Below are 24,482 nucleotides of genomic sequence, written 5' to 3'. Positions count from 1 at the left end.
TTTTTTTTTGAGACAGAGTCTCGCTCTGTTGCCTGGGCTAGAGTGCCGTGGCGTCAGTCTAGCTCACAGCAACCTCAAACTCCTGGGCTCAAGCGATCCTCCTGCCTCAGCCTCCCAAGTGGCTGGGACTACAGGCATGCGCCACCATCCCTGTCTAATTTTTTTCTATATATATAATTTTAGCTGTCCAGATCATTTCTTTCTATTTTTAGTAGATCGCTACTGACCTCAAGCTATCCTCCTGCCTCGGCCTCCCAGAGTGCTAGGATTACAGGCGTGAGCCACCGCGCCCGGCCCAAAATTATTAACTAAAAGCATCGATAACACCAAGGCTGGGAGCAGTGGCTCACACCTGTAATCCTAGCACGCTGGGAGGTGCAGGTGGGGCGGGGGTGGGGGTGGGGGGAGTCGTTTGAGGTCAGGAGTTCGAGACCAGCCTGATCAAGGGCAAGACGCCCGTCTCTACTAAAAAATAGAAAGCAATTAGCCAGGCAACTAAACATAGAAAAATTTAGCCAGGTATGGTGGCACACACATGTAGTCCCACCTACTCGGGAGGCTGAGGTAGGAGGATCGCTTGAGGCCAGGAGTTTGAGGTTGCTGTGAGCTAGGCTGATGCCACAGCACTCTAGCCCGGGCAACAGAGCAAGACTCTGTCTCAAAAAACCAAAATAAATAAATAAATAATTTTTTTTTTTAAAAAAGGACACCAATCATATTGGATTAGGGCCACTCCCCAATGACCTCAGTTAACATTAGTTAACTCTTTAAAGACTCTTGTCTCCAAATACAGCCACAGGCTAAGGTAGTGGGGGTTAGAACTTCAGCATGTGAGTTGGGGGAGGAGAAACAAAATTCAGCCCATACTGGCCAGTCACAAAATGACAAATACTTTGTGGTTGCAATTATATGAGGTCCCTAAAGTCAACAGATTCCTGGAGACAGAAAGTGGAGCGGTCAGTGGCAGGGGCCGGGGAGGGGAGAGGCGGAGCGAATGCTGCAGGCGGACGGATGTGTGAGGTGCCAAACTGCTGGCGATGGGTACCTGGCGGTGGTTGCACAGTGATGCGTGTACTCAGTGCCCCCGAACTGCGCGCTTTAAATGGTTAACATGGTAAAAATTCTGTTATGTGTATTTTGCCACCATCATAAACATAAACAAATCCTGTAAAAGGCACAGAAGACCTCCCGGCGGGAAAGCAGGGAAATGGCCCAAATGGGCACCCGCTTCTGTCCCCGCAACGCCTGCGTCATTTCCTGTCCAGCTCTGATTGCCTTGGGCACCGCAGCGGGTTGAATTGTGTTTCCCCCAAAATCCACGTGCACGAGGGGCTTCAGACCGCGACCTTATCTGGAAATAGGGTCTTTGCAGATGTCATTAGTTAATGATCTCCAGATCATTTTGGCAGGTGCTAAATCCAATACCTGGTGTCTTTATAAGAGACAGGAGAGGGACATTTGGATACGGAGGACGCAAGGCCGTGAGATGATGGAAGAGGCAGCAGTTGGAGCGACGCGGCCGCAAGCCAAGCACACCAGGAGCTACTAGAAGCCGGAAGACTCACGGAAGGGTCCTGGCCTACACCCTGCAGGGGCAGCGTGGCCCGGCCGACACCCTGGCTTCAGACTTCTGGCCTCCGGAAGAATAACTTCCTGTTGTGTGGAGCCACTGCGCTTGTGTGATTTGTCCTGGCAGCCTGAAAAAAACAAAAACAGACAGGAAACAGTGGGTGGGCGTGGGCATGTATTCCGGCTGCCTGTGGGGGCTGAGAAACACAGCCTAAGGTTTGAAAAAAGGGTCCACATCCGGACAAGGCAACCTTTTCTTCCTTAAGAACACGAATGGGCCTGGCGGGGTGGCTCATGCCTGTAATCCCAGCACTTTGAGAGGCCGAGGCGGGAGGATCACTTGAGGCCAGGAGTTCGAGGCCAGGAGTTCGAGGCCAGGAGTTCAAGGCCAACCTGGGCAACATAGCCAGACCTGTCTCTACAAGAAATTTAAAAATTAGCTGGGTGTGGTGGCCCCCTCCTATAGTCCCAGCTACTGGGAGGGTGAGGCGGGACGATCTCTTGAGCCAAACCACTTTCCACCACCTTCAGGTCCAGCCGTCACCATCGCTCCCGCTCCCTGGGACCAGGGCACCCACCCCCCTGCCTCCGAGCTCCCGTCCTCGCCCCCCAAAGTCCGTTCTCCCCACAGCCACCAGAGGGCGCCAGTGTACAACTCAGCCATTTCCAATCCAAGCTTTAATCAACAGACACCAGGGGGCGCCAGTATACACCCGAGTAATTTCCAATCCGATCCATAATCCAATCCAATCATTTCCACCCTCTGCTGAGAGCCCTCCACGGTTTCTGAGCCAAAGTCCTCCCTGCGGTCCAGAAGGCCATGCAAGATCTGCCCCTTCACCTCTCAGCCCTCACCTCCTCCGGCTCTGACCCTCCATTACTCTTTCTGCCACAGGGGCCTCCTCCCTGCTCCTCAAACAGGCCAGGCTCCTGCCTTTGCTCTACTCCCTCAGCCTGGAGCTCGTTCCTGGGCCTCTGCACACAGCGCTCCCTGTTCCCGTTCAAATGCCACTTCCTCTGGGAAGCCTGCTCTGACTGCCCTTTTAAATAGAGACCCTTGGCTGAGCTTGGAGGCTCCCGCCTGTAATCCCAGCACTTTGGGAGGCTGAGGTGAGAGGATGGCTTGAGGCCAGGAGTTTGAGACCAGCCTGAGCAAGAGCCAGACTCTGTCTCTACAACAAACAGAAAAATTAGCCAGGTGTGGTGGCACAAACTTGTAGTCCCAGCTACTCGGGAGGCTGAGGCAGGAGGATCCCTTGAGCCCAGGAGTTCAAGGCTACAGTGAGCTGTGATGACAGCACTGTACTCTAACCTGGGCAACAGAGCGAGACCTTATCTCAAAAAAATAAAAATAAATTAAAAAATAAAACAGGTACCCCAAAGAAAAAAGACCAGAAGGTCACGAAGGCCATTGATTTATGGTTCAACACTAACAGCAAGGACAATTGTAATAACAGTACAGTAACTAACATTTTTTGAGCTTTCATTATGAGCTGGCCACTGTCCTAGGCACCTGGTATCAATTTATTTACCCTCACGATAATCCAATAAAATGGGTGCCATCATTATTCCTACTTTATGGATGAAGAAACTGAGGCACGAAGGCTAAAACACCTGCCCAAGGTCACAGAGGAAGTAAGCGGTATGGCCGGAATTCAAACCCAGACTGTCAGTCTTTCCTACCATGGAGATGCTTTGGTATACAACTTTTCTGTCTTTTAACTATACTTACTTACATACAATCTTTCTTATTTTAAAATATGGAATCTGCCCCAGTCTTAAAGGTTCAGTGGTGTGGAAAAACCACCCCAGGCTGGCACAGTGGCTCACGCCTGTAATCCCAGTACTCTGGGAGGCTGAGGTGGGAGGATCACTTGAGGCCAGGAGTTCGAGACCAGCCTGAGCAAGAGTGAGACCCCCATCTCTACTAAAAATAGAAAAAAGTTAGCCAGGGGTGGCAGTGCGTACCTGTAGTTCCCAGCTACTAGGGAGGCTGAGGCAGGAAGATTGTTTGAGCCCAGGAGTTTGAGGTTGCTGTGAGCTAGGCTGACGCCACAGCACCCTAGCCCGGGCAACAGAGCCAGACTCTGTCTCAAAAACCAAACCAAACCAAAAAAATGATCCTAGCATGTTGCTAAATGGACACCACAGTTTCCAAAGTTGTGCATTTGGAACAGTCCCACCTTTTTGAAAAACTAGCACAGACACCTGTTCCAAAGAGAAAAATAGCTTAAAGAAAATGCACAAAAACACCAGCATGGCTGGGCTGTGGGTGATTTTTTTTTTCTCATATGAGCTTTTCCGAAAATTTTCGCAAATTGTTTCTAACGAGCATATCCCTTTGGCACTCAGAAAAAAATGTTGTCAAGAAAATGGAGCGATGTTACAATTGTTTTTAAAAGGTGACCTGGGGTGGGAACCCAAACTGAATTCTAAGTGCTGTTTTCAGCCAAAGTCTCTGCATTCCTGCGAGGGTTTTGTCAATATCAGAGCAGATGTTCCTCGCTGAGACCCGGGCGGGGACACTAGGAACCAGGACCTCATCTTGGACCGGGGGCAAGTGAGAGATAATTTGGGGAAACAAAACACAGTTCCGACCTGAAACCGAGCCAGATCCTCCGGGGTCATGAAAAATGATTCCACCCAGCACAGGAATTTTCCTTGCAGGCTGCGTTCAGACTGTTTCCTGTGACTTTCTTTTAAAAGATCTGGGTGAGTCAGTGTATGAATTTCTGGGATCCCCGACTGTGTGCCAGGTGCTGAAATGGTCTGGAATCGTCTGTCTTATCCTCAGAGGTAGGCGCTGTTGGAATACCCATTTTGCAGAAGAGAGACCCGAGGCTCAGAGGAAGAAGCCCCCATGCCCCAGGCCACACAGCCTGGAGCAGAGGAACTGAGAGCTGAAGTCCACTGTCTGGACTCCAAAGTCAATGCTTCTTTCTGACAGGTGGCATCTGCCCATTCACTAATTCATTCACGTCTTCACTCAACAAATATCCACTGAGCACCCAGTGTATGCCAACCGCCATGCTAAACAAGCAGATGTGGTCCCTGCCGTCCTGAGCTCAGATATTTTAGTGATCCAAATGTGTAAACAACTACTTTTTATTTTATTTTATTTTATTTTGAGACAGGATCTCACTGTGTTGCCCAGGCCAGAGTGCAGTAGCATCATCATAGCTCACAGCAACCTCAAACTCCTGGGCTCAAGTGATCCTCCTGCCCCAGCCTCCCGAGTAGCTGGGACCACAAGCATGCGTCACCCCACCCGGCTAATTTTTCTATCTTTTATAGAGACAAGGTCTTGCCATGTTGCCCAGGCTGGTCTCAGACTCCTGGCCTCAAGTGATCCTCCAACCTCAGCATCCCAAAGTGCTGGGATTACAGGTGTGAGCCACCATGCCCGGCCAGACAATTACAATATCGCACCCGGCTTCTTTCTGAGAACATCACGTGATGGGGATCTCACCACCTGTCAAAGCAGCCTGGTCCACTATTGGTGGACTCTGGTCTCGTCCACCTTGTGTTCTAGTGGCTTGGGCTGCTATGACAAAGTACCATAGACTGGGTGCCTTAAACAATAGGCATTTCTTTCTCACAGTTCTGGAAGCTGGGGAGTCCAAGGTCAAGGCCTGGCAGATTTGGTGTCTGGCGAGGACTCACTTCCCGGTTCATGGACACTCATCTTTTCGCTCAAGGAGTGAGGCAGCTCTCGGGGCCTCTTTTACAAGGGCACTAATCCCATTTATGGGGGCTCCACCCTCATGACCTCATCACCTCCCAAAGGCCCCACCTCCTAATACTATTGACTTGGGGGTTAGGATTTCAACACATGGATTTGTGGGGGACACAAACCTTCAGTCCCTAACACCCACTGTTCCTTGGCCCTGGAAGCCCTCGGACCTTCACAGGGCAAATGCAGGCGCCACGTTCAGAAGGCAGACCGTCCATCCGACTGCCCCTCCCCTCCAGCCGGGCCTGGCTTCCGGCGGCTCCCAGGAGCAGCCTCTGCCCTCGCAACACCTGGGGACTCTCAAAGCATCACCTGGCACCAGTCACGGGGCTGACGAAAGTAAACACAGATGTAGCAGCGAGCACCCGTGTCTACCTGCCGTTATTTAAACACAGAATGAACTCGCGCCCATTCTTGGTCACAAAGGCAGCTTGTGCTGTAATTCCCCTTGTAGGAAACGTCTAGAATAGGCCATTTCATAGGGACAGAAAGTAGAACAGGGGTTGCCAGGGGCTGGGAGAAAGGAAAAAACAGGGAGTTCTCACATAATGGGTACAGGATTTCAGCTTGGAGCCATGAAAAAGTTGGGAAAGTTGGCTAAAGTGGGCCAGGCGCAGTGGCTCACGCCTGTAATCCCAGCACTCTGGGAGGCCGAGGTGGGAGGATCACTTGAGCTCAGGAGTTCAAGACCAGCCTGAGCAAGAGTGAGACCCCTGTCTCTACTAAAAACAGAAAAATATTAGCCGGGCATGGTGGCACGTGCCTGTAGTCCCAGCTACTTGGGAGGCTTGAGCCCAGGAGTTTGAGGTTGCAGTGAGCTATGGTGATGCCACAGCACTCTACCCAGGGCAACAGAGCAAGACTTTTTTTTTTTTTTTTTTGAGACAGAGTCTCACTCTGTTGCCCAGGCTAGAGTGAGTGCCGTGGCGTCAGCCTAGCTCACAGCAACCTCAAACTCCTGAGCTCAAGGGATCCTCCTGTCTCAGCCTCCCGAGTAGCTGGGACTACAGGCATGCGCCACCATGCCCGGCTAATTTTTTCTATATATATTTTTAGCTGTCCATATAATTTCTTTCTATTTTTAGTAGAGGTGGGGTCTCGCTCTTGCTCAGGCTGGTCTCGAACTCCTGAGCTCAAACGATCCGCCCACCTCGGCCTCCCAGAGTGCTAGGATTACAGGCGTGAGCCACCACGCCCGGCCCAGAGCAAGACTTTGTCTCAAAGAAATTTTAAAATGGCTAAAATGGCAAATTTTATGTTATATGTATTTTACCACAGTTTTTTATTTTTTTATTTTATTTTTTATTTTATTTATTTATTTATTTTTTGAGACAGAGTCTCACTCGGTTGCCCAGGCTAGAGTGAGTGCCGTGGTGTCAGCCTAGCTCACAGCAACCTCAAACTCCTGAGCTCAAGGGATCCTCCTGTCTCAGCCTCCCGAGTAGCTGGGACTACAGGCATGCACCACCATGCCCGGCTAATTTTTCTATATATATTTTTAGCCGTCCATATAGTTTCTTTCTATTTTTAGTAGAGATGGGGTCTCGCTCTTGCTCAGGCTGGTCTCGAACTCCTGAGCTCAAACGATCCGCCCACCTCGGCCTCCCAGAGTGCTAGGATTACAGGCGTGAGCCACCGCGCCCGGCCTTACCACAGTTTTTTAAATTAAAAAACGTGGGTCTTGCTATGTTGCCCAGTCTGGTCTCAAACTCCTGGGCTCAAGCAATCCTACTGCCTCAGCTTCCTGAGTAGCTGGGACTACAGTCATGTGCCACTCTGAATGGCTTATTTTACCACAATTTTAAAAGAGCAATAAGAAAAAAAAAAAAGGACCCGTGCTTAGGGTTAAAACATTCAAACATTGTAAAAATTGAGAGCAACCTAGCAAGAGAGAGTACATTTTAATCCTGCATATTCTTCCAGATTTTTTCTATCTTATAATAACCTGTATAACTTCTTCTTTTTCTTGTATTTATTTATTTGCTTACTTTTATTAGAGACAGGGTCTCACTCTATCACCCAGGCTGGAGTGCAATAGCACGATCATAGCTCCCTGCAGCCTCGAACTCCTGGCCTCAAGCAATCCTCCTATCTCTGCCTCCCAAAGCGTTGGGATTGCAGGCGTGAGCCACCATACTTGACTACTATTACAACCTTAAACAATCTGAGCTCTCTCTATGTCACTTTATTCCCATCTGTTTTGTTCACTGCGTACCTTCAGTGCGTGGTATACTATAGGAGCTCTATAAAGACCCACAGACTCTTTATTAAAGCTTCAGTGAAATGAGGAAATCCTGGTGCCTGGAGTTTAGAGCCCTGGGCGCCCGCCCTAGCTCTGCCTCTCACTAGCTGTGGGACCTTGAGCCTGGTTGCCTGGCCTCAGTATGCCTTAGTCTTATCTGTAAAATGGGCTCAGGAAGTGTTTTCACACAAGCATGTGGAGGAACTGGAACCTTCAAACGCTGCTGGTGGGCATGTCTGATGGAGTAGCCACTTCGGAAAACAGTTGGCAACTCCTCAAAATGTTAAACATAAAATTCCCGTATGACCCGGCCATTCCACACCTGGGTATATGCCCAAGAGAAATGAACACCTATGTTCACACAAATACTTGTTCTCGAACGTTCCCAGGAGCAGTGGTCGCAGTAGGCAAAGGGTGGAGGCGACCCGTGTGTCCAGCCACTGGTGAAGAGGTAAACATGTGGTCTGTCCGTGTAAGAGGAATGGCGGGTTGACACGTGCCACAACAGGACGAAACCTTGCACACGTTACACCACGTCTGAGAAACCAACCAGGAAGGTTGAGGTCAGGCCAGCCCAGTGACAGACGCAAACCACTGCCCAACTGGTAACCATTTCCTCTGTGGCCTCGGGAAAATGGGCCATGACTTTCTTTTGTGGCGTGAAACCACGGAGGCTGTTCCCAGGGTGGGGTTTCCCCGCCACCACCGCCACCACCGCCAGGTCGGAAGTTTTCTCTCATGCGTGTTTGGAGTAAATACGGTGGCTCCTGCCACTCTGAGGTCTGGCTGGGCCTCCCTCGAGCCCACTCCTCTCCCTTCTTCGTGTGGCCGTGTTCCTTTGAGACTCTCTGCCTTCCCCGTGCCACCTTCTGGTGGCTTTACCTTAATCTGGGTTCCCCAGAAGCCACCGCTGTGACAAGGAATGAAGTATAAGCTCTTGGTCTGGGTGGTGACCCCAGGAAATACCAGATGAGAAGAGCAGACGTGTATGAGTTTGCTAGAGCTGCCATGACAACGCGGCACAGACTGGGTGGCTTACACGACACCAATGTAATGTCTTAAATTTCGGGAGGCTTGAAGTCCAGATCCGGGTGTCGGCAGGGTTGGGTCCTTCTGAGGCCTCCCTCCTTGGCTTGCAGACTGTCTGTGTGTCCACATCCCATCTTGTGAAGCCATTGGCCATATTGGACTACGGTCCACCCGAATAACCTCATTTTTACTTCATAACCTCTTATTGATTGATTGATTGATTGAGACAGGGTGTCACTCTGTTGCCCAGGCTACGGTGCCATGGCGTCAGCCTAGCTCACAGCAACCTCAAACTCCTGGGCTTAAGCAATCCTGCCTCAATCTCCCGAGTAGCTGGGACTACAGGCATGCGCCACCATGCCCGGCTCATTTTTTCTATATATTTTTAGATGTCCAGCTAATTTCTTTCTATTTTTAGTAGAGATGGGGTCTCGCTCTTGCTGAGGCTGGTCTTGAACTCCTGATCTCGAGCGATCCTCCCGCCTCGGCCTCCCAGAGTGCTGGGATTGCAGGCGTGAGCCACCGCGCCCGGCTGTGAGCAATTCTTTAAGGCATCTGCAACACCCCAGATGCAAGCTGGAGATGTCACGCTTTCTGTTGGTGGCAGTCAGCGGATTTGCTGATGCTGCTGTTCATTGTGCACGTTCCTAAAGGAAGGAAAAGCCCAATTTCAGAGGTTGGTGAAAATAAAGAGGCAAGTTTTTCCCCTCCAAGTTCATGAACTCCCCTGAGTTCTATTTGCAGATTCCTTGGGTGTCAGGGGACCCTAGACACCGGGATGTGATGGAAAATCAGCCAACTTGAGCTAGGTGCCGTGGCACTTGCCCGTAGTCCCAGCTGCTCAGGAGGCTGAGGCAGGAGGATCCCTTGAGCCCAGGAGTTTGAGGCTGCAATGAGCTATGATGACGTCACTGCACTCCAGTCTGGGCCACAGAGCAAGACCCTATCTCTTTAAAAAAAAAAAGAAAAGAAAAAGAACTCAACAGAGGTGTCACTGAGAAGAATAAGACGTGAGTTCCAGGGATAGGCACAAGCTTTGGGACAGACAAGCGTTCGCCAGCTGGGCCATCTGTTCAAAGAACAACAGGAAGCCTGTGGCCTGCCCCCTGGCCTCCCTAGACCCTTTCTTTGTGACTTAAACTCCCAGAGGCAGGCCGGGACACCGGCTTCCAGCTTCCTTCTCTGGCTCCGGAAGCAGCAGGAAAAACAATCCGCCGAGGCAGCGTCTCCCGTTGACATCTCCCTGGTCCCCACCACGGGCCTGCAGGGCCAGCACTGAGGTTACTACGCCCATTTCACAGATGCGGTCACCGAGGCCCAGAGAGATCCCAGGTCACGCAGTCCGGCTGTGGCCAAGCCAGGACTCGAATGCGGGTCTCTCTGGACTCTACCTCCCGCCCGTGACTGTTGCTACTCTGATTTCACCGCCAGCCGCAATCACCCCTTCATCCATTCACCCATCCCGCCAGCGATTCACCAAATCGCCAAAATGCATCTGCAGGACCAGGGGAGAGATCTCCCTGAAGATGACACACGTGGCCTTGAGTCTCAGGACTTCAACGCTGTGTGACTTGAGGTTGGTGGCTGTCCCTCTCTCAGCCGCAACTTCTCACACCTGTAGAATGGTGACCTGGGATGACAATACCGTTTCCTGGGGCTAGCAGGCACCTGCAGACGGCAGGTGCTCGGTGGACGTCCCCTGTAGGCTGCTTCCCTCACCTGGCCTGACCCCCACCCGCCCCTCCGTGCGGCAGCAGGGTCCCCTGCCTGTGGGCAGCGCAGGGGAGTGTCCTGGGCTGGCTGCCCCCATCCCCTACTGGCAGCCACAGTGGGCACCAGGGGGCGGGGAGGCAGCACGGTCCCCTGTCCAGTGGGCCCCGTCCTTCTCTGGCTCATTCATTCTCTTATTGAGCACCTACAGTATGCACAGCCCTGTGCTGGGTGCTGGAACACAGCAGTGAATAAAGGAGAGGAAGAATGCCTGCCCTTATGGAGCTGACATGTGGGTGGAGGACACAGATGTCACAGAACCAGACAGTTAGTGCTGAGGGTGATCAGGACTGTGGCGGGAGAGCCCCAGGGGCCGGGGGGACCACAGGCCAGAGGAGCCCCTGACCCAGCTTCTGCAGGGGAGGGAGGTAGTCCGGGAAGGCTTCCAAGAGGCGTGAGAGCTAAAGAAGGAACAGGAGTTTGTTCGGGTAAGGAGTGGGGGACACGGTGTTCCGGGCGGAGGGTACGGCCGGTGCAAAGGTCTGCACGCAGGCGGCTGCTCCGGGGACAGAGAGACACAAAAGCACAGGCTAACGCTACAGTGATTCAGATAGCAAGGGCCCGGAACAAGCGTGAGCAGCAGACCAGGAAACAGAAGAGAGCTCAGAAATAGATAATTACGGAGCACCCGCTATGCGCACCGGCCGACAGACCCCGCGGGGATAACCCAGCGATGGGGACACTGACACTGCGTGATTGGGGCTTTGACGGGGGATGCACAAGCAGCTGTGACACACACAAGCTGAGACGTAAGGGATGAAGAAGGGGTCTGGCAGAGAGGAGTGCGTGGAACAGCATTTCAGGTGGAGGGAACAGCAGGGGTGGCGGCACGGGTGAATCAGGAGATGCTCACTTGGGTGAGTCACTCGCGCAGAGCGCATGACTTCTCACCTCCCTCTAAGCCCCACCACTGTCCTCGCCCACCCGATCGGTGCCGTCTCTCCTGCTTAGTCCGCCAGCCCCTGCCTCACACCCGGCGATGGCAATGTGTTCTCCCCACGGCAGCCAGAGGAGGCCAAAGTCCCTGCCACTGCCATGCTCAGCCTCTGTTTGGACAGCTGCCAGGGTCACCCCCAGCCCCGCCCAGCTGAGTCAGGGCTGGCTGCGCCCTGGCGAGGACCAGCCTCACCAATCAGGTCTGGCAGGCCCTGGGGCGGGCACTGGGCCCCAAGCAGCTCAGGAGGGATCTTTGAAGCAGCGATTCCACCAACACAGGGGTTCAAAGCCCTGCTGCTTCTATAAAGCATCAGCCCACCCCGCAAGGGCCTAGAGCTCGCTGCTGCGGGGCCAGACCTACCTCCTGATGTCTGTGCCTCCTGCTGCAACTGGCCACGAGCTCACATGGAGCAGACCAGGAAACTGAGGTTCAGAGAAGTTGAGCAATTTACCTGGAGTCACACAGCTAAGATCGGATTGGAGTCCAGCTGGTCTTTAGAGAAAACCGCTTTGGGGTCAGGGTGCCTGGATCCAATCTTGGGTCTGACACTAATTTCCTAGGCAAATAGGGCAAGTCTCTCCGGGTTTTCCTCAGTTTCTTCATCTGTAAAAGGGGGATAATGCCAGCATCCATGTATGGGAACGAGAACAGCATGTGCCAAGGCCCTGAGGTGGAGCCATGTCCTGGCATTCAGAGGCACGTCCAGGAGGCTCAGTGGGTGTCCTGGCATTCAGAGGCACGTCCAGGAGGCTCAGTGGGTGGAATGGAATGATTGAGTGGGGAGAGGGAAGAGGCAGGGCAGGGAAGTGATGGGGACAGATTATGTGGGACCTTGTGGGCTATAGAAGGACTTTGGCTTTTTACCCCGAGTGAGGTGGGAGCCATGGAAGGTTCTGCACAGAGGAGGGTCGTGTCCATGCTTCCTGCCCAGCCTGGCTCCCAGCAGCCTGAGCGGCGAGGCAGGGATTTCAGTCAGGAGACTGCAGGGTGACACTAGGTGGGGCGTAGCAGGGCATGATGGGTGGAGTCACATCTGGCTTTTCCCACGCCAGAGTGGCTGGACCGCTCGGGACTAGCATGTGGGCTGCTGACACATGTGTGCACATGTCACATGTGAGGCTGTGAGAAGCCCTGCTGTGGCCTCACTAGCCCGGGTACCATCCTGGGCCTAAGTGGCAGGGTTTGGGGGTTGTCCCACAACCCAGGTTTCCTTCCTGGGGGCTCAAGATCTGACACTGATTCACTAGGCAACTGGGAAAAGTCACCCTGTCTCTGCGGGCCTCAGTTTCCTCATCTGTAAATAGAAGATATAATGCCAGCACCCATACACGGTAACAAGAACAGCATGTGCAAAGGCCCTGAGGCACAGCTATGTCCTGGCATTGCTGAGCATCAAATTCTTCCTAGGACATTTGGTGACCAGGGCAAAAAGGGCCGTCCAAGAGAAGGGACCTGGCCATGCCACAGCATGGAAGTGGGAAAGGGTGAGGCCCATCCAGGAGTGGGGGCTGGAGAATTCTCCAAAAATGCCACAGCAGGGCTGGGAGCGGGGCTGCGGGGGAGAGATTTGAGACCACAGATTAACCAAGGCACCCCTGCATCTTCCTTCCTTTGGAGGCGGCGCGGCGGGCCTGGCTCGCGGACTGGCTCACTCGGGTCCCACAGCCAGGTCCTGCGGGGGGAAGATGGGGGGCGGGTCACATGTCCTGACACCCCGAGCCCAGCTGGACCCCTCTGCTTCCCCAGGTCTGGACTGGGCTTGGAGGAAGGTGGGGGACACATCCCGTGGAGGCCCCGCAGACCCCTGTGAGTCACTGCGTCTGAACACCGCTGTGCCTCAGTTTACAAATCTGTGAAACGGCAGAGAGCACTAGTTCCTTCCTCCTGTGTGACGCACAGGGCCATGCCAGGATACCCACTAGCCATGACACCTGTGGTTATAGTTATTAGCTGCATGAACGTTGTTGTTGTTTCCCAGCCAGGGGTCAGAGGGCAGACAGAGCGCTCCCCACTCTGCCCCTCCCCTCCCTCCCTACAGCCCTTGTGCGACCCCCTTCCCCTGAGCCTCAGTTTCCCCAGCCTGGCCCCGATGCGCGCGGAGGTGGCCCCTCCGGCCGGCAGGGGCAGCACGGAGCTCCCGGGACACCCGGAAGGGCCCCGCCCCCGGCGCCGGCCCCGCCCAGCCCCGGGCTGTCCAGACCCAGGAGGTGGCGGCGGTGGCGGCGGTCGTCGCGGCGGGGCCCGGCGCGGGGCTGCCATGGCTGTCGCCGAGCGCCGCGCCTTCGCGCACAAGATCAACAGGTAGCGCGGCCGCGGGTCCCCTTCCCGCCGCCCCCCACGTGGCCCCGCCCCGCCCCCACCCCCGCCAGGGCGCCCCCCAGCCCGGGTCAGCCCCCTTCCGCCGGGGCCTGGGTCCCGCCAGCTCGCGCCGGCCCGGGCTGGAGGTGGGAGCAGTCGGGGAGGGCGGCGACGGTCCCAGCTTGAGGGGCGAGTCCGGGCTGGGAGCGCGATGGCGGCGGAGGTGTCCCCTCGGAGCCAATGCGACGCGTGGGGGCGTGTCCGGAGGGCTTCCCGGAGGAGGCGGCGCGGGGACTGCCGGTGCCGGCAGCCCTCCGCGCCCCCTCCCTGTCTCCGGCCCCTCGGCGTCCCCGCGCTCTAGGGGATGGGGTGGGTGGACTTGTACCTTCCTCGGCCCCAGGTTTGGGGCGGGGACTCTCGAGACTCCGGGATTTGGGAACAGGGGTGGTGCTCCCGGTGGCTTTTGAAACCCCTGGGGAAGTTTCCTGTTTCCTTCCTCGCCCCCCACCCCCAACACTCAGGGTCCAGTGCCCAGCTGTCCGGGGGGGGGGGGTGGCTGGGGACAGCTGGGGACGCCCCCGCCCCCCACCTCCTGCTTCAGGCTCTTCCAGCACGGTGGCCGCGCCGGGGATGGATGGGTGATTGTATGGAAGGAGTGGGGGCTGGGCAGGACCAGCTGGTGGGCAGACGGGGGAGGGGTCAGGCGCCAGGCGCTGGGGCATCCGTTTCTGAGGCCACTGGGGATTGTCAGAGACTTCTCTGGGGCTGAAAAACCCCGCCCTCAATTGGGGGGGGGGTCTTTGCCACTAAGGTCAGGGGGACTGTGTCCTGACCACCCGCCCCCCAGGTGAAAGAGCCACCGTGTAGGTCAAGCCCTGGTGTGATGGAGACAAAAGACCCCACTCTTGGAGGTGGACAGAGTGGGAGAGAGAAGCATGATAAAGTAGATTACCTGTTCCTGATAAGCGCTTTGGGGACAAACAATACCGGGAGAGGGGAGGGGGAGGGTGGGGGCTGTTTTAGATATGGGAGGTGGGTCGCAAAGGCCTGGATGTTCAGCTGCCTTTGAACAAAGACCTGAAGGAGGTGAGGGAGGATCCACGCCCATTTGTGGAGCAAAAGAGGTCCAAACACAGCCACGGGCAAGTGCAAAGGCCCTGAGGTATGAACAGCGAGGGAAGGAGATAGTAGGTAGCTTGTACAGGGTGTTGTGGGCCATCGGGAGGACTTTGACTTTGACCCCAAGTGAGGTGGGAGCCTTGGAGAGTTCTGAGCAGAGGAGGGACGTGACCTGGAGTCTAGGACGTAATGGTTGGGCAATTTTTATGTTCTTCCATCATCTCTGTCTTTGAATCGTCTCTCTGTCTTGGACCTTGGGTGTCTCTGAGGCTGGAGATGTTATTTTGGTCTGTTTCTTTGCCTCTGAGTCCCTATGTACCTGGGTCATGGCTTCTACTCAGGTGAGAAAGAGGGGTCTTGGGTCCCGCCCTGGGGGACAGGTGCTGCAGAGTTCAGGGTAGCAGCAGAGAAAGAGGCCGGGCGCGGTGGCTCATGCCTGTAATCTCAGCACTCTGGGAGGCCAAGGCAGGAGGATCACTTGAGGCCAGGAGTTTCTACTAAACCCCATCTCTACTAAAAATAGAAAAATTAGCTGGACTTTGCGGCATGTGCCTGTAGTCCCGGCTACTTGGGAGGCTGAGGCAGGAGGATCACTTGAGCCCAGGAGTTCGAGGCTGCAGTGAGCTATGATGACAACTGCACTTGACCCAGGGTGACAGAGTGAGACTTTGTCTCAAAAAAAAAAAAAAAAAAGAAATAAAAAGAGCAGAGAAAGATCCTGGGGACCCAGTGAACTGCAAGCAAGTGGCCCAAGGCTTCCAGAGCAGCATGATGGGCACCCAGGTATGTCTGCCTGCTCAGACCTGGTCCTGTGTTCATCCGTTCATTCAATCATTCGTTCCACAAATACCAGATTAACCCAAATGTTACATAGGTCCACAGATTCCTAATGAACAGATTCTTTTTTAAAAAGAAGTTTTGGGAGGGGCAAATTAAAAATACAAAATTCTGTGAAGATAGATAACATAGACAAATGTGTTCTCTTTCTTTCTTTCTTTTGAAATGGGGTCTTGCTATGTTGCCCAGGCTGGTCTCCAACTCTTGGGCTCGAGCAATCCTCCCATCTCAGCCTCCCGAGTAGCTGGGACTACAGGTGCGCACCACCATGCCCGGCTAAACTTCTTAGTTTTTGTAGAGACAGGGTCTCTCTCGGTTGCCCGGGTGGGTCTTAAACTCCTGACCTCAAGTGATCTTCCTGCCTCAACCTCCCAAAGTGCTGGGATTACAGGCGTGAGCCACCGTGCCCAGCTAGCTTGTACCATTTTAAATCAAATACAGTATAGGATGATCATAATGATCAGCATTTATTATGCACTTATTTGGTGCTGGTCCCCATCTGGGATGTCACTTATTCGTCACCACAGCCCATTGACTTCGTTAGGATGATTGAAACGGAGGCTCAAAGTAGTGCAGTCACTCTGAGGGTCTCCAGTGGGGAAGTGAGCCCGGAGCAATCTTGGAAACTTTCCCTCTTCCTGCCCTCGCGTATCCCAAAGCACATTTATGCAACTTCCTGGGAGTCTCTGACAGGAGCGTCTTCATTCCCAGCCTCCGTTGTCCGATGTGAGGCAGTTTACATTTCTCATTTAAAGAAATAATGATTGGTTGGAGGGCCAGAAAGAAAATGAGTTGTGCATTGATAAGTTTTAAAATCCCCAAAGTACGGCCAGGATTTGGGGAAGACTGTGTCACCTTGTCTTTGAATATATCTGCAAATGCAAGCACACACATATGGTATTATTTTTTACCTTTTTAAAAACTGTGACTTATGACATTTGTACAAAAAAATAGAACATAAAGAGTAATTAAGGCCGGGCGCGGTGGCTCACGCCTGTAATCCTAGCACTCTGGGAGGCCGAGGCAGGTGGATCGCTCGAGGTCAGGAGTTCGAGACCAGCCTGAGCAAGAGTGAGACCCCGTCTCTACTAAAAATAGAAAGAAATTATATGGACAACTAAAATATATGTATACAAAAAATTAGCCGGGCATGGTGGCACATGCCTGTAGTCCCAGCTACTCGGGAGGCTGAGACAGGAGGATCGCTTGAGCTCAGGAGTTTGAGGTTGCTGTGAGCTAGGCTGACGCCACGGCACTCACTCTAGCCTGGGCAACAGAGTGAGACTCTGTCTCAAAAAAAAAAAAAAAAAAGTAATTATAGGGCTGGGTGTGGTGGCTCACACCTGTAATCCCAACACTTTGGGGAGGCCAAGGTGGGAGGATCACTTGAGGTCAGGAGTTCGAGACCAGCCTGAGCAAGAGCGAGACCCCATCTCTACAAAAAATAGAAAAAATTAGCTGGGCTTGGTGGCGCACGCCCGTAGTCAGTTCCAGCTACTCGGGAGGCTGAGGCAGGAGGATCGCTTGAGCCCAGGAGTGTGAGGTTGCTGTGAGCTGGGCTGACGCCATGGCACTCTAGCTGGGACAACAGAGTGAGACTCTGTCTCAAAAAAAAAAAAAAGAAAAAAATTTCTACCAATGAGGGGTGTATAGGATTTTATATGGATTTTGTTTTCTTCCTTGCTTTTTGCACAAGTGGGAACACACAGTGCCCGAGGCTTCTGTCATTCTTGTGTCTGGCATCAGCGTCCTCCTTCCTGGTGTGGATAGACCTCAGTTAATCTGGCCAGCCCTGAGGTGATATCTGTGGTCTCCTGTGAATTCCCGGTAATGCTACCCCTTCATCTTTCCCCTCTGAGCTTGGAGGCTCTTTAGTGTCATGTGGGGCCGTCAGATTTTCTTCTCAGGAGGATTTATTCCAACAGTAAGCCATGGCCAACAACCTCGTCTTTATAGTGTCTCCCATTGCAGTGGTGATATCGCCTCCTGGCGAAAACCACTAAATTCAGCCCAGTATTTTGCCTCCTTTTTGGAGACGTGCTCCACTGGGGGTGTCTGGTGCGGGGGTGAGAGAGAGAGAAGTTGGAGAGAAATCCCAGGTGTGGATCCTGAGGGCCCGAGAAGGTAGGGCTGCCCTTAGTGAGATGGGGAGGACGGTGGGGGGGTGGCTTGTGGCCACACTGCGTGCAAGACGCCTGCAAGACCCCCACATGGGCACACAAAGGAGGCAGGTGTCACACAAGACGGATCCAAGGATTCGTGAGTGTTGGATGGTGTTTAAATCCTGGGAGTGGATGGGATCTTTGTGGTGGGGGCTTGGGGAGGTGGACGGAGATGAGGTCGGTTCTGAAGCCCCCTGTTCTTGGCCCTGCTGTCCCTTTGTGGGCGATACGGAATGTCCAGCTCTGAAAAGCACAGACTTTGACCTCCAGCTGACCAGGCTTCGATTCTGGGCCCCGCGGAGTTTGGCTGTGTGGCCCTGGGTGGGTCAGGGCATTTTTCTGAGCCTTACTAACCTTTGGTGTAAAAACAGGGGCAGACTGCCAGGCGTGGTGGCTCACACCTATACTCCCAGCACTGTGGGAGGATCACTTGAGGCCAGGAGTTCAAGACCAGCCTGGGCAATATAGTGAGACCCCATCTCTACAAAAAAATAGAAAAATTAGCCGGGCATGGTGGCGCACACCTGTAGTGTCCCAGCTACTCAGGATGCTGAGACAGGAGGATCACTGGAGCCCAGGAGTTCGAGGCTGCAGTGAGCTACGATGTCACCACTGCACTCCAGCCGGGGCAGCAGAGCGAGACCCTGTCTCAAAAACAGAAACAAAAACAAAAAACAGGGCCAGAAACCCCAGCTGCCCAGGATTGTCTTTGAAGACAACATGGTGACAGACAGCCTTAATTGAGCACTTACTACATGCCATGCCCTACACTTAGCTCTCTAAGGTGCACGCAAGCCTGAGACCCGAGGCCAGGAGAGGGGTGGTTACTCACTCGTGCTCAACAGTTCGGAGTGCGGTCAACTCGCTCCCATGGCCGTGGTGCTGTGGACCCGGCCGCGTTTTCTCAACTGCAGGGGCCTCTCTCCAAGGCCAAGGGGAAAATGAAGCTGGAGGCCTAGCCCTCCCTCCTCCCTTCTCCCGCCTCTGGGACAGCAGCTGCAGAACAGCTGGGACCAGGGCACTGTTTCATCCTCGTCCCCTGTCTCAGCATCTTTTGTAAATCATTCCCCGGCCCCTGTGTGCCAGGGTTCCTTCTGTAGGAGGGAGCCCCAAGTTTGGGAATTTAAGAACAAAGCCCTCATTTTTAACACCCTGTAAGCTCCTCCCTCACCTGCCAGCCAGAAGCAGCAAGACCGCAGTTTGGCAATAAAAACAGAATATAGGGACAGAGAGGGAGGGAAGCTGGGGTCTCAAACTGGAGGCCCCATGTCGGATTAAGGTTGTGATCAAGTTTTGTTGGACCCACGAGGATTTGAATTTGGAGGCCTCCAGTCGGCAGGGAGGCTCCCAGTGGCCTCAGTGGCCCCCACGCCCTGTCCTTAGAGCCTTCCCTGGGCCCAGCACACACATTCAGCTCATTGATGGCCCGTGGGCCATCGGGTTTGCAATGGTTAGCGTCACACTCTTTGGTGCATATCTTTTTATTATGAAAATTTCTAAACACACAGAAAAATTGAAAGGGAGGGAAGCCGGAACACTGGGCAATCAGTTTGTCAATTTTAAGAGGGACTGAGGCCCAGAGAGAGTGTTCTACCTGCCCAAAGCCACACAGCTCAAAGATCTAGGGCTTCCCCTAATACAGCGGATTTGGGCAAGTTGGACCAGGAGGGAGACAGGGAAGGATTCACTCATTCTATTTAAAAAATTAAAAAACAATAAGACTGGGCATGGTGGCTCTCGCCTGTAATCCTAGCACTCTGGGAGGCTGAGGGGGGAGGATCACTTGAGGTCAGGAGTTCGAGACCAGCCTGAGCAAGAGCAAGACCCCGTCTCTACTAAAAATAGAAAAAATTAGCCAGGTATTTTGGTGCGCACCTGTAGTCCCAGCTACTTGGGAGGCTGAGGCAGGAGGATCGCTTGAGCCCAGGAGTTTGAGGTTGCTGTGAGCTAGGCTGATGCCATGGCATTCTAGCACGGGCAACAGAGCGAGACCTGTGTAAAAAAAAAAAAAAAAAGCCATTTATTGAGCACCTAGTATGTGCAGGGCCCAGCGCTGGGTCCTAGCTCCTGCCTTCACAGAGATGCTGGGGAGAAGGGGTCTCCCTGCTCAGAGCACAGAGGCCCCATAGCAAGAACCGAAAGGGACATACATTCTGGACGGGGCCCAGGGGGCAGGGCTGGGTGCGTTTGGGGAACCCCAGGGTGAGCAGAGTTCCCCCAGATGAGGGAGCAGGCCCAGCCAGGAGGGCAAGAGGAGTCTGTGGCCCCCTCAAGCCCCATCTGGTGGCAACACCCCAATGTGTGCTTGACAGGGAAGCACTTGGAAGGGCCCCAGGCTTAGCTTTGGGGGGACCGGCGAGCCGTATGCCCTGGGGCTCCGCAGCCTGAGGTTTGTGGCTCCCAATGCCTGGGTTCTCAGGGCCCCGCTACCTGAGTTTTCCTGCTCCCAACAGTCCCCTTCCTGTCCTTCCCAGGACGGTGGCCGCAGAGGTGCGGAAGCAGGTGTCTCGGGAACGCAGTGGCTCCCCGCATTCCAGCAGGCGCAGCAGCAGCTCCCTGGGGGTGAGTGTTTTCAGGGTCCCTGCCCTGCCCGTGGGCAAACAGAGATGGATGCAGCAGTGGCCGGGAGGGTAGCCCTGTCCTGGTCCTAGCGCTGTCCCCCTTCTGTTCCTGTGGCCACCCTCCCTGCAGCTGCTTGGGGGTAGCCCAGTGTGTGGCCAGGAGGGTGTGGCTCCTGCCTGCTGTCACCGCACCTCCTGCGGCCTGGACCACCCAGCTGGGGCCGGGGGAGGGTGGCACTGGGGGAGTGGAGTGACTTCCGCCTGCAGCGAGGAGAGGGGTGGAGCCCTCTTGCCCACAGGGCCTTAGGAATTGTCTCTGGCCTGGGCCTCTGTCAACATTCCTTTCCTTTCACCATTAGCTCCTGCCCATCCAGGCACCAGGGTGTGATTTCCTTCCTGGAGTCGCAGGAGGGAGGTGGGGGTGGGGAGTCCCAGGTCATGGACTTCCACGGCCCCTCCACAGCTCCAGCACCCTCCATGGCTCCCACCGCACTCCTGTTTGAGTCCGAAGCCAACACGCACCCTGTCTGCCCCATTCTCAGCCTCTGGGGCAGCCACATCTCAGCCACCTTGCTCCAACCCAGGTCCCACTGACGGAGGTCATTGAGCCCCTGGACTTCGAGGATGTGTTGCTGAGCCGGCCACCGGACGCCGAACCTGGGCCCCTCAGGGACCTGGTAGAATTCCCAGCCGATGACTTGGAGCTGCTGCTGCAGCCCCGGGAATGCCGGACCACGGAGCCTGGGATCCCCGAGGATGGGTGGGTTCAGCCCCGCACCCTCCCCCCACGACTCCACCTGCCTCCGTGGTCCGCCGTCAGCACCCGCTCTCCGGGCAGACTCCAGAACCCAGCGGGCCCAAGTTCAACTCCTGGCATGGCCATGTGACCCTGGACGAGTCATCCTTCCTCCCTGAGCCTCTATCTCCCTGTCTCTGAACTAGGCAGGGCAGTCCCCACCTTGCAGGCCGTTGGAGTGATGCAAAGAGGCCCTGCCTCTGTTTACCCGGATTTTATTTTGTTACAGAAAACTGGATGCTCAGGTGAGGGCTGCGGTGGAGATGTACACAGAGGACTGGGTCATCGTCCACAGAAGGTGGGTCCGACTCGCAGGCAGCTCAGGGGGATCTGAGCCCGGAAGAGCTGGGCTATTGTCCATGGCCGGTCCTACTGTTTATCTGCCCACTCTCCCTGCAAGGGCAGCCACGCTTCTCTGGCAGAGCACAAGGAGGGTGGTGGCCCTGCAGGCATCCCGTGGGTCTTGGTAGGTGTGTTGGGGGGCACTGAGGAGCCCCAGGGAGCCCTCAGCCCCACTACCTGCCCGGCCGTGCCTCCCGCCAGGTACCAGCACCTGAGTGCAGCATACAGCCCTGTCACCACGGAGACGCAGCGAGAGCGGCAGAAGGGCCTCACCCGCCAGGTCTTTGAGCAGGACGCGTCTGGGGATGAGAAGTCCGGCCCTGAGGACTCGGTGAGGGAACCCCTGGCCAGGGTCACGGCAGGGGTATATGTGCAGGCTCCAGCACCAGCTTTCGGGCACATGTGACAGGAAATGACCCAGAACAGCCTTGAGCCCAAAAGGAATTTTATTGGCCCCATGAGTGAAAAGTTACGGGTGATAATTATAAATACTTATCCAGTGCTTAGCGTGTGCTAAATACTTTCTACTTGTTCACTCCTTTCATCCTACGAATCAGGGCAACCATTGCACCCATTTTGCAGTTCAAGAAGCTGAGGCGTGGCAAAGTTATTAGAGGCCTTGAGCCTCTACGTTCAACCTATTTTGTCCATCAACATTTAACCTACTTTATGCCAATGATAATTATTCTAAGAACTGTTGCATTGTTTCCATTGTTATTTTTAGATGTAAATGGGGAAACTGAGGCCCTTAGGGTGGAGTCAGAGAGCCAGGGTTGCAGAGCTGAGCTGAGATTTGAACTAGGGCAGTCTGGCTCTGAGTCTGAGGTTGGGAAGAACCCTCCCCTTCCCTGGCAACAGTGAGCAAAGTCCCAGGGAAGGCTCTCATTGGTCTGTACCTTGGAGCCAATCCCAGCCAATTCTGGGAACTAGATGTGTTCTGATTGGCTAGACAAGGGTCATGTGAAGCCCAGAATGTGAGACAGGAGTAGCCTCCCAATATTTATTTGGTACCTATTATATGCTCCTATGTTTTTATTTAACCATTTATTGAGTGCTTACTGTATACTCTTATTCAATCAGTAAACAGTGGTAAAAGTGGGAGGGGCTCCCCAGACAGAAGTTTCTAGAAAGTGGGTCAGAAAAGCCCTCAGGAGACCCTTGTAGTGGTGACCACACCCCCTGGCCCTCAGCGTCCTCATCTCAGAGTGAGGCTAGAGTGCATCCACCTGGCGCTCAGTGCTTGCGCATTCTGCACTGGCAGGATGACTCCCAGCGCTGCTCGGGCTCCCCAGACGACACCCCTCGAAGCAGCGGCGCCTCTGGCATCTTCGACCTGCGGAACTTGGCAGCTGATTCGCTGCTGCCCTCGCTGCTGGAGCGGGCCGCCCCTGAGGACGTCGACCGGCGCAATGAAGTCCTGCGGCGCCAGCACCGGCCCCAGGCCCTGCTCACCCTCTACCCGGCGCCTGATGAGGTGGGTGCCTGAGGACTTAGCAGTCCAACTGACATGTATCGCTATGTATCAGCCAACCAGCATTTACTGGGTGCCTACTGTATACCTTATGTTTATTCAATAGCTTTTGTATATGGACACCTGTATATACTTATATTTATCCAACCAGCATTTATTAGGCACTTATGGTATACTCTATGCTTATTTAGTAGCTTTTTTATATGAACACCTATGTACTTGTATATTTATCCAACCAGCATTTATTGGGCACCAACTGTATACCCTGTGTTTATTCAGTAGTTTTTTTATATGAACACCTACTATATACTCCTATATTTATCTAACCAGCATTTATTGTGTACCAACTATATATCCCCATATTTATTCAACCAATACTTCCTATGTGCCCACTGTGTAGTTCTCTATTTAATCAGTCACTATTTGTTGAGCACCTACCATATATGCTTATATTTAGCCAAGCAACATTTATTTGGCACCTATTATATGCTCCTATGTTTTTATGTAATCATTTATTGAGTACTCACTATATACTCCTATTAATTCAATCAGTGTTTATTGGCTGCCTGGTGCATATTGCTCTCTGTATATCCAATTAGCATTTATTGAACACTTTCTGTAAGTAACTGTGTTTATTTAACCATTTTTTAGTAAGTACCTATTGTATAACTCTATGTTTTTTGACTAATATGTTTGGGTACCCACTATATTGTTGGCATTGGGGATACAGCCATGAATAAAATAGACCCAGTCCCTGCCATAGACCCCTCTACTAGGAAATTATAACCCAGACAGAGTAGTGCCATGCTGAGATGCTGGCAATTGTCCCTCACACGGCCCTCCACGTCCCAGCCACATGGGCCATTGTAACAGGGCATCGTGAGCACCTGGAAGAGGTCCTCAGGGATCAGGGAAGGCTTCCTGGGGGAAGTGTCGGCTAAACTGTGACCTGAACAGACATTGGCCAGACGAGGAGGAGTGTAGAAGAAGGCATTCCAGGCTCTTCCTGGAGGTCCCAGCTGCACCCCCCCCCCGACTTTTGGCAGGATGAGACCGTGGAACGCTGCAGCCGCCCGGAGCCACCCCGTGAGCACTTTGGACAGAGGATCCTGGTCAAGTGTTTGTCGCTTAAGTGAGTGTAGTGAACTAGATGAGGGGCCACACGGGTTCCAGTGCGGTGCCTACTGTGTGAGCGATGCCATCACCACGTGCAGCCCTGTGGCCTAGGAGGCTTTTATGGGGGAAAATAAAACTTCCCTTTTCATTATTCTAAGCCGCCAATGCTTACGCGCCAATGGCGGCCGGGCTCTGTTCTCAGCCCTTCATGTATATTAACCCATCTGATCTTTACCACAACCTTGTGAAGTGGGCACAGGTGGGGAAACTGAGGCACAGAGTGGTGACATCATTGTGCCGAGATCACACGACTTGAGAGACCAGAGTCTGGCACTCGCTCGCCCTGCTGCTAGGATCTACGATTGGGGGTGGCAGTGATAGGGACACTGGGCCTGGCTCCCAGCCGCCCAAGGCCCCCTCCACATCAGCCCCCCGGGAGCAGCCAGAAGTGCGTGGGAACGGAACGAACAGGATGTGGACTTGGACCCAGGCCTGGCCCT

At 53.9% G+C, this 24,482-nt stretch overlaps 1 protein-coding gene across 10 annotated transcripts in view; it reads left to right on the top strand.

The window, feature by feature from the left end:
* The first annotated feature begins 11,159 nt into the window (after positions 1-11,159).
* The window catches only part of DOCK6 (dedicator of cytokinesis 6), a 43,696-nt gene continuing 30,373 nt past the window's right edge, over positions 11,160-24,482 (top strand). For 8 of the 10 annotated variants that reach the window (XR_011234519.1, XM_069478664.1, XM_069478647.1 and 5 more), the window contains exons 1-7: positions 13,522-13,581; positions 20,171-20,258; positions 20,842-21,017; positions 21,283-21,351; positions 21,597-21,726; positions 22,657-22,869; positions 23,913-23,998. Coding sequence is in view for 9 of the 10 variants with exons in the window: in XM_069478664.1 (XP_069334765.1) it covers positions 13,538-13,581; positions 20,171-20,258; positions 20,842-21,017; positions 21,283-21,351; positions 21,597-21,726; positions 22,657-22,869; positions 23,913-23,998 (806 nt within the window). In the remaining variant the exon portion in view is untranslated. Of the gene's footprint in view, positions 11,201-13,521; positions 13,582-13,920; positions 13,948-20,170; positions 20,259-20,841; positions 21,018-21,282; positions 21,352-21,596; positions 21,727-22,656; positions 22,870-23,912; positions 23,999-24,482 lie in introns of those variants that run through there. The other 2 variants (XM_069478673.1, XM_069478606.1) reach the window with 2 other exon arrangements.

The sequence above is a fragment of the Eulemur rufifrons genome, chromosome 2 (assembly GCF_041146395.1).
Source record: "Eulemur rufifrons isolate Redbay chromosome 2, OSU_ERuf_1, whole genome shotgun sequence".
Classification (NCBI taxonomy): domain Eukaryota; kingdom Metazoa; phylum Chordata; class Mammalia; order Primates; family Lemuridae; genus Eulemur; species Eulemur rufifrons.
Note: the sequence above shows the minus strand (reverse complement) of the source record. Positions and strands in the feature narration are given on the sequence as shown.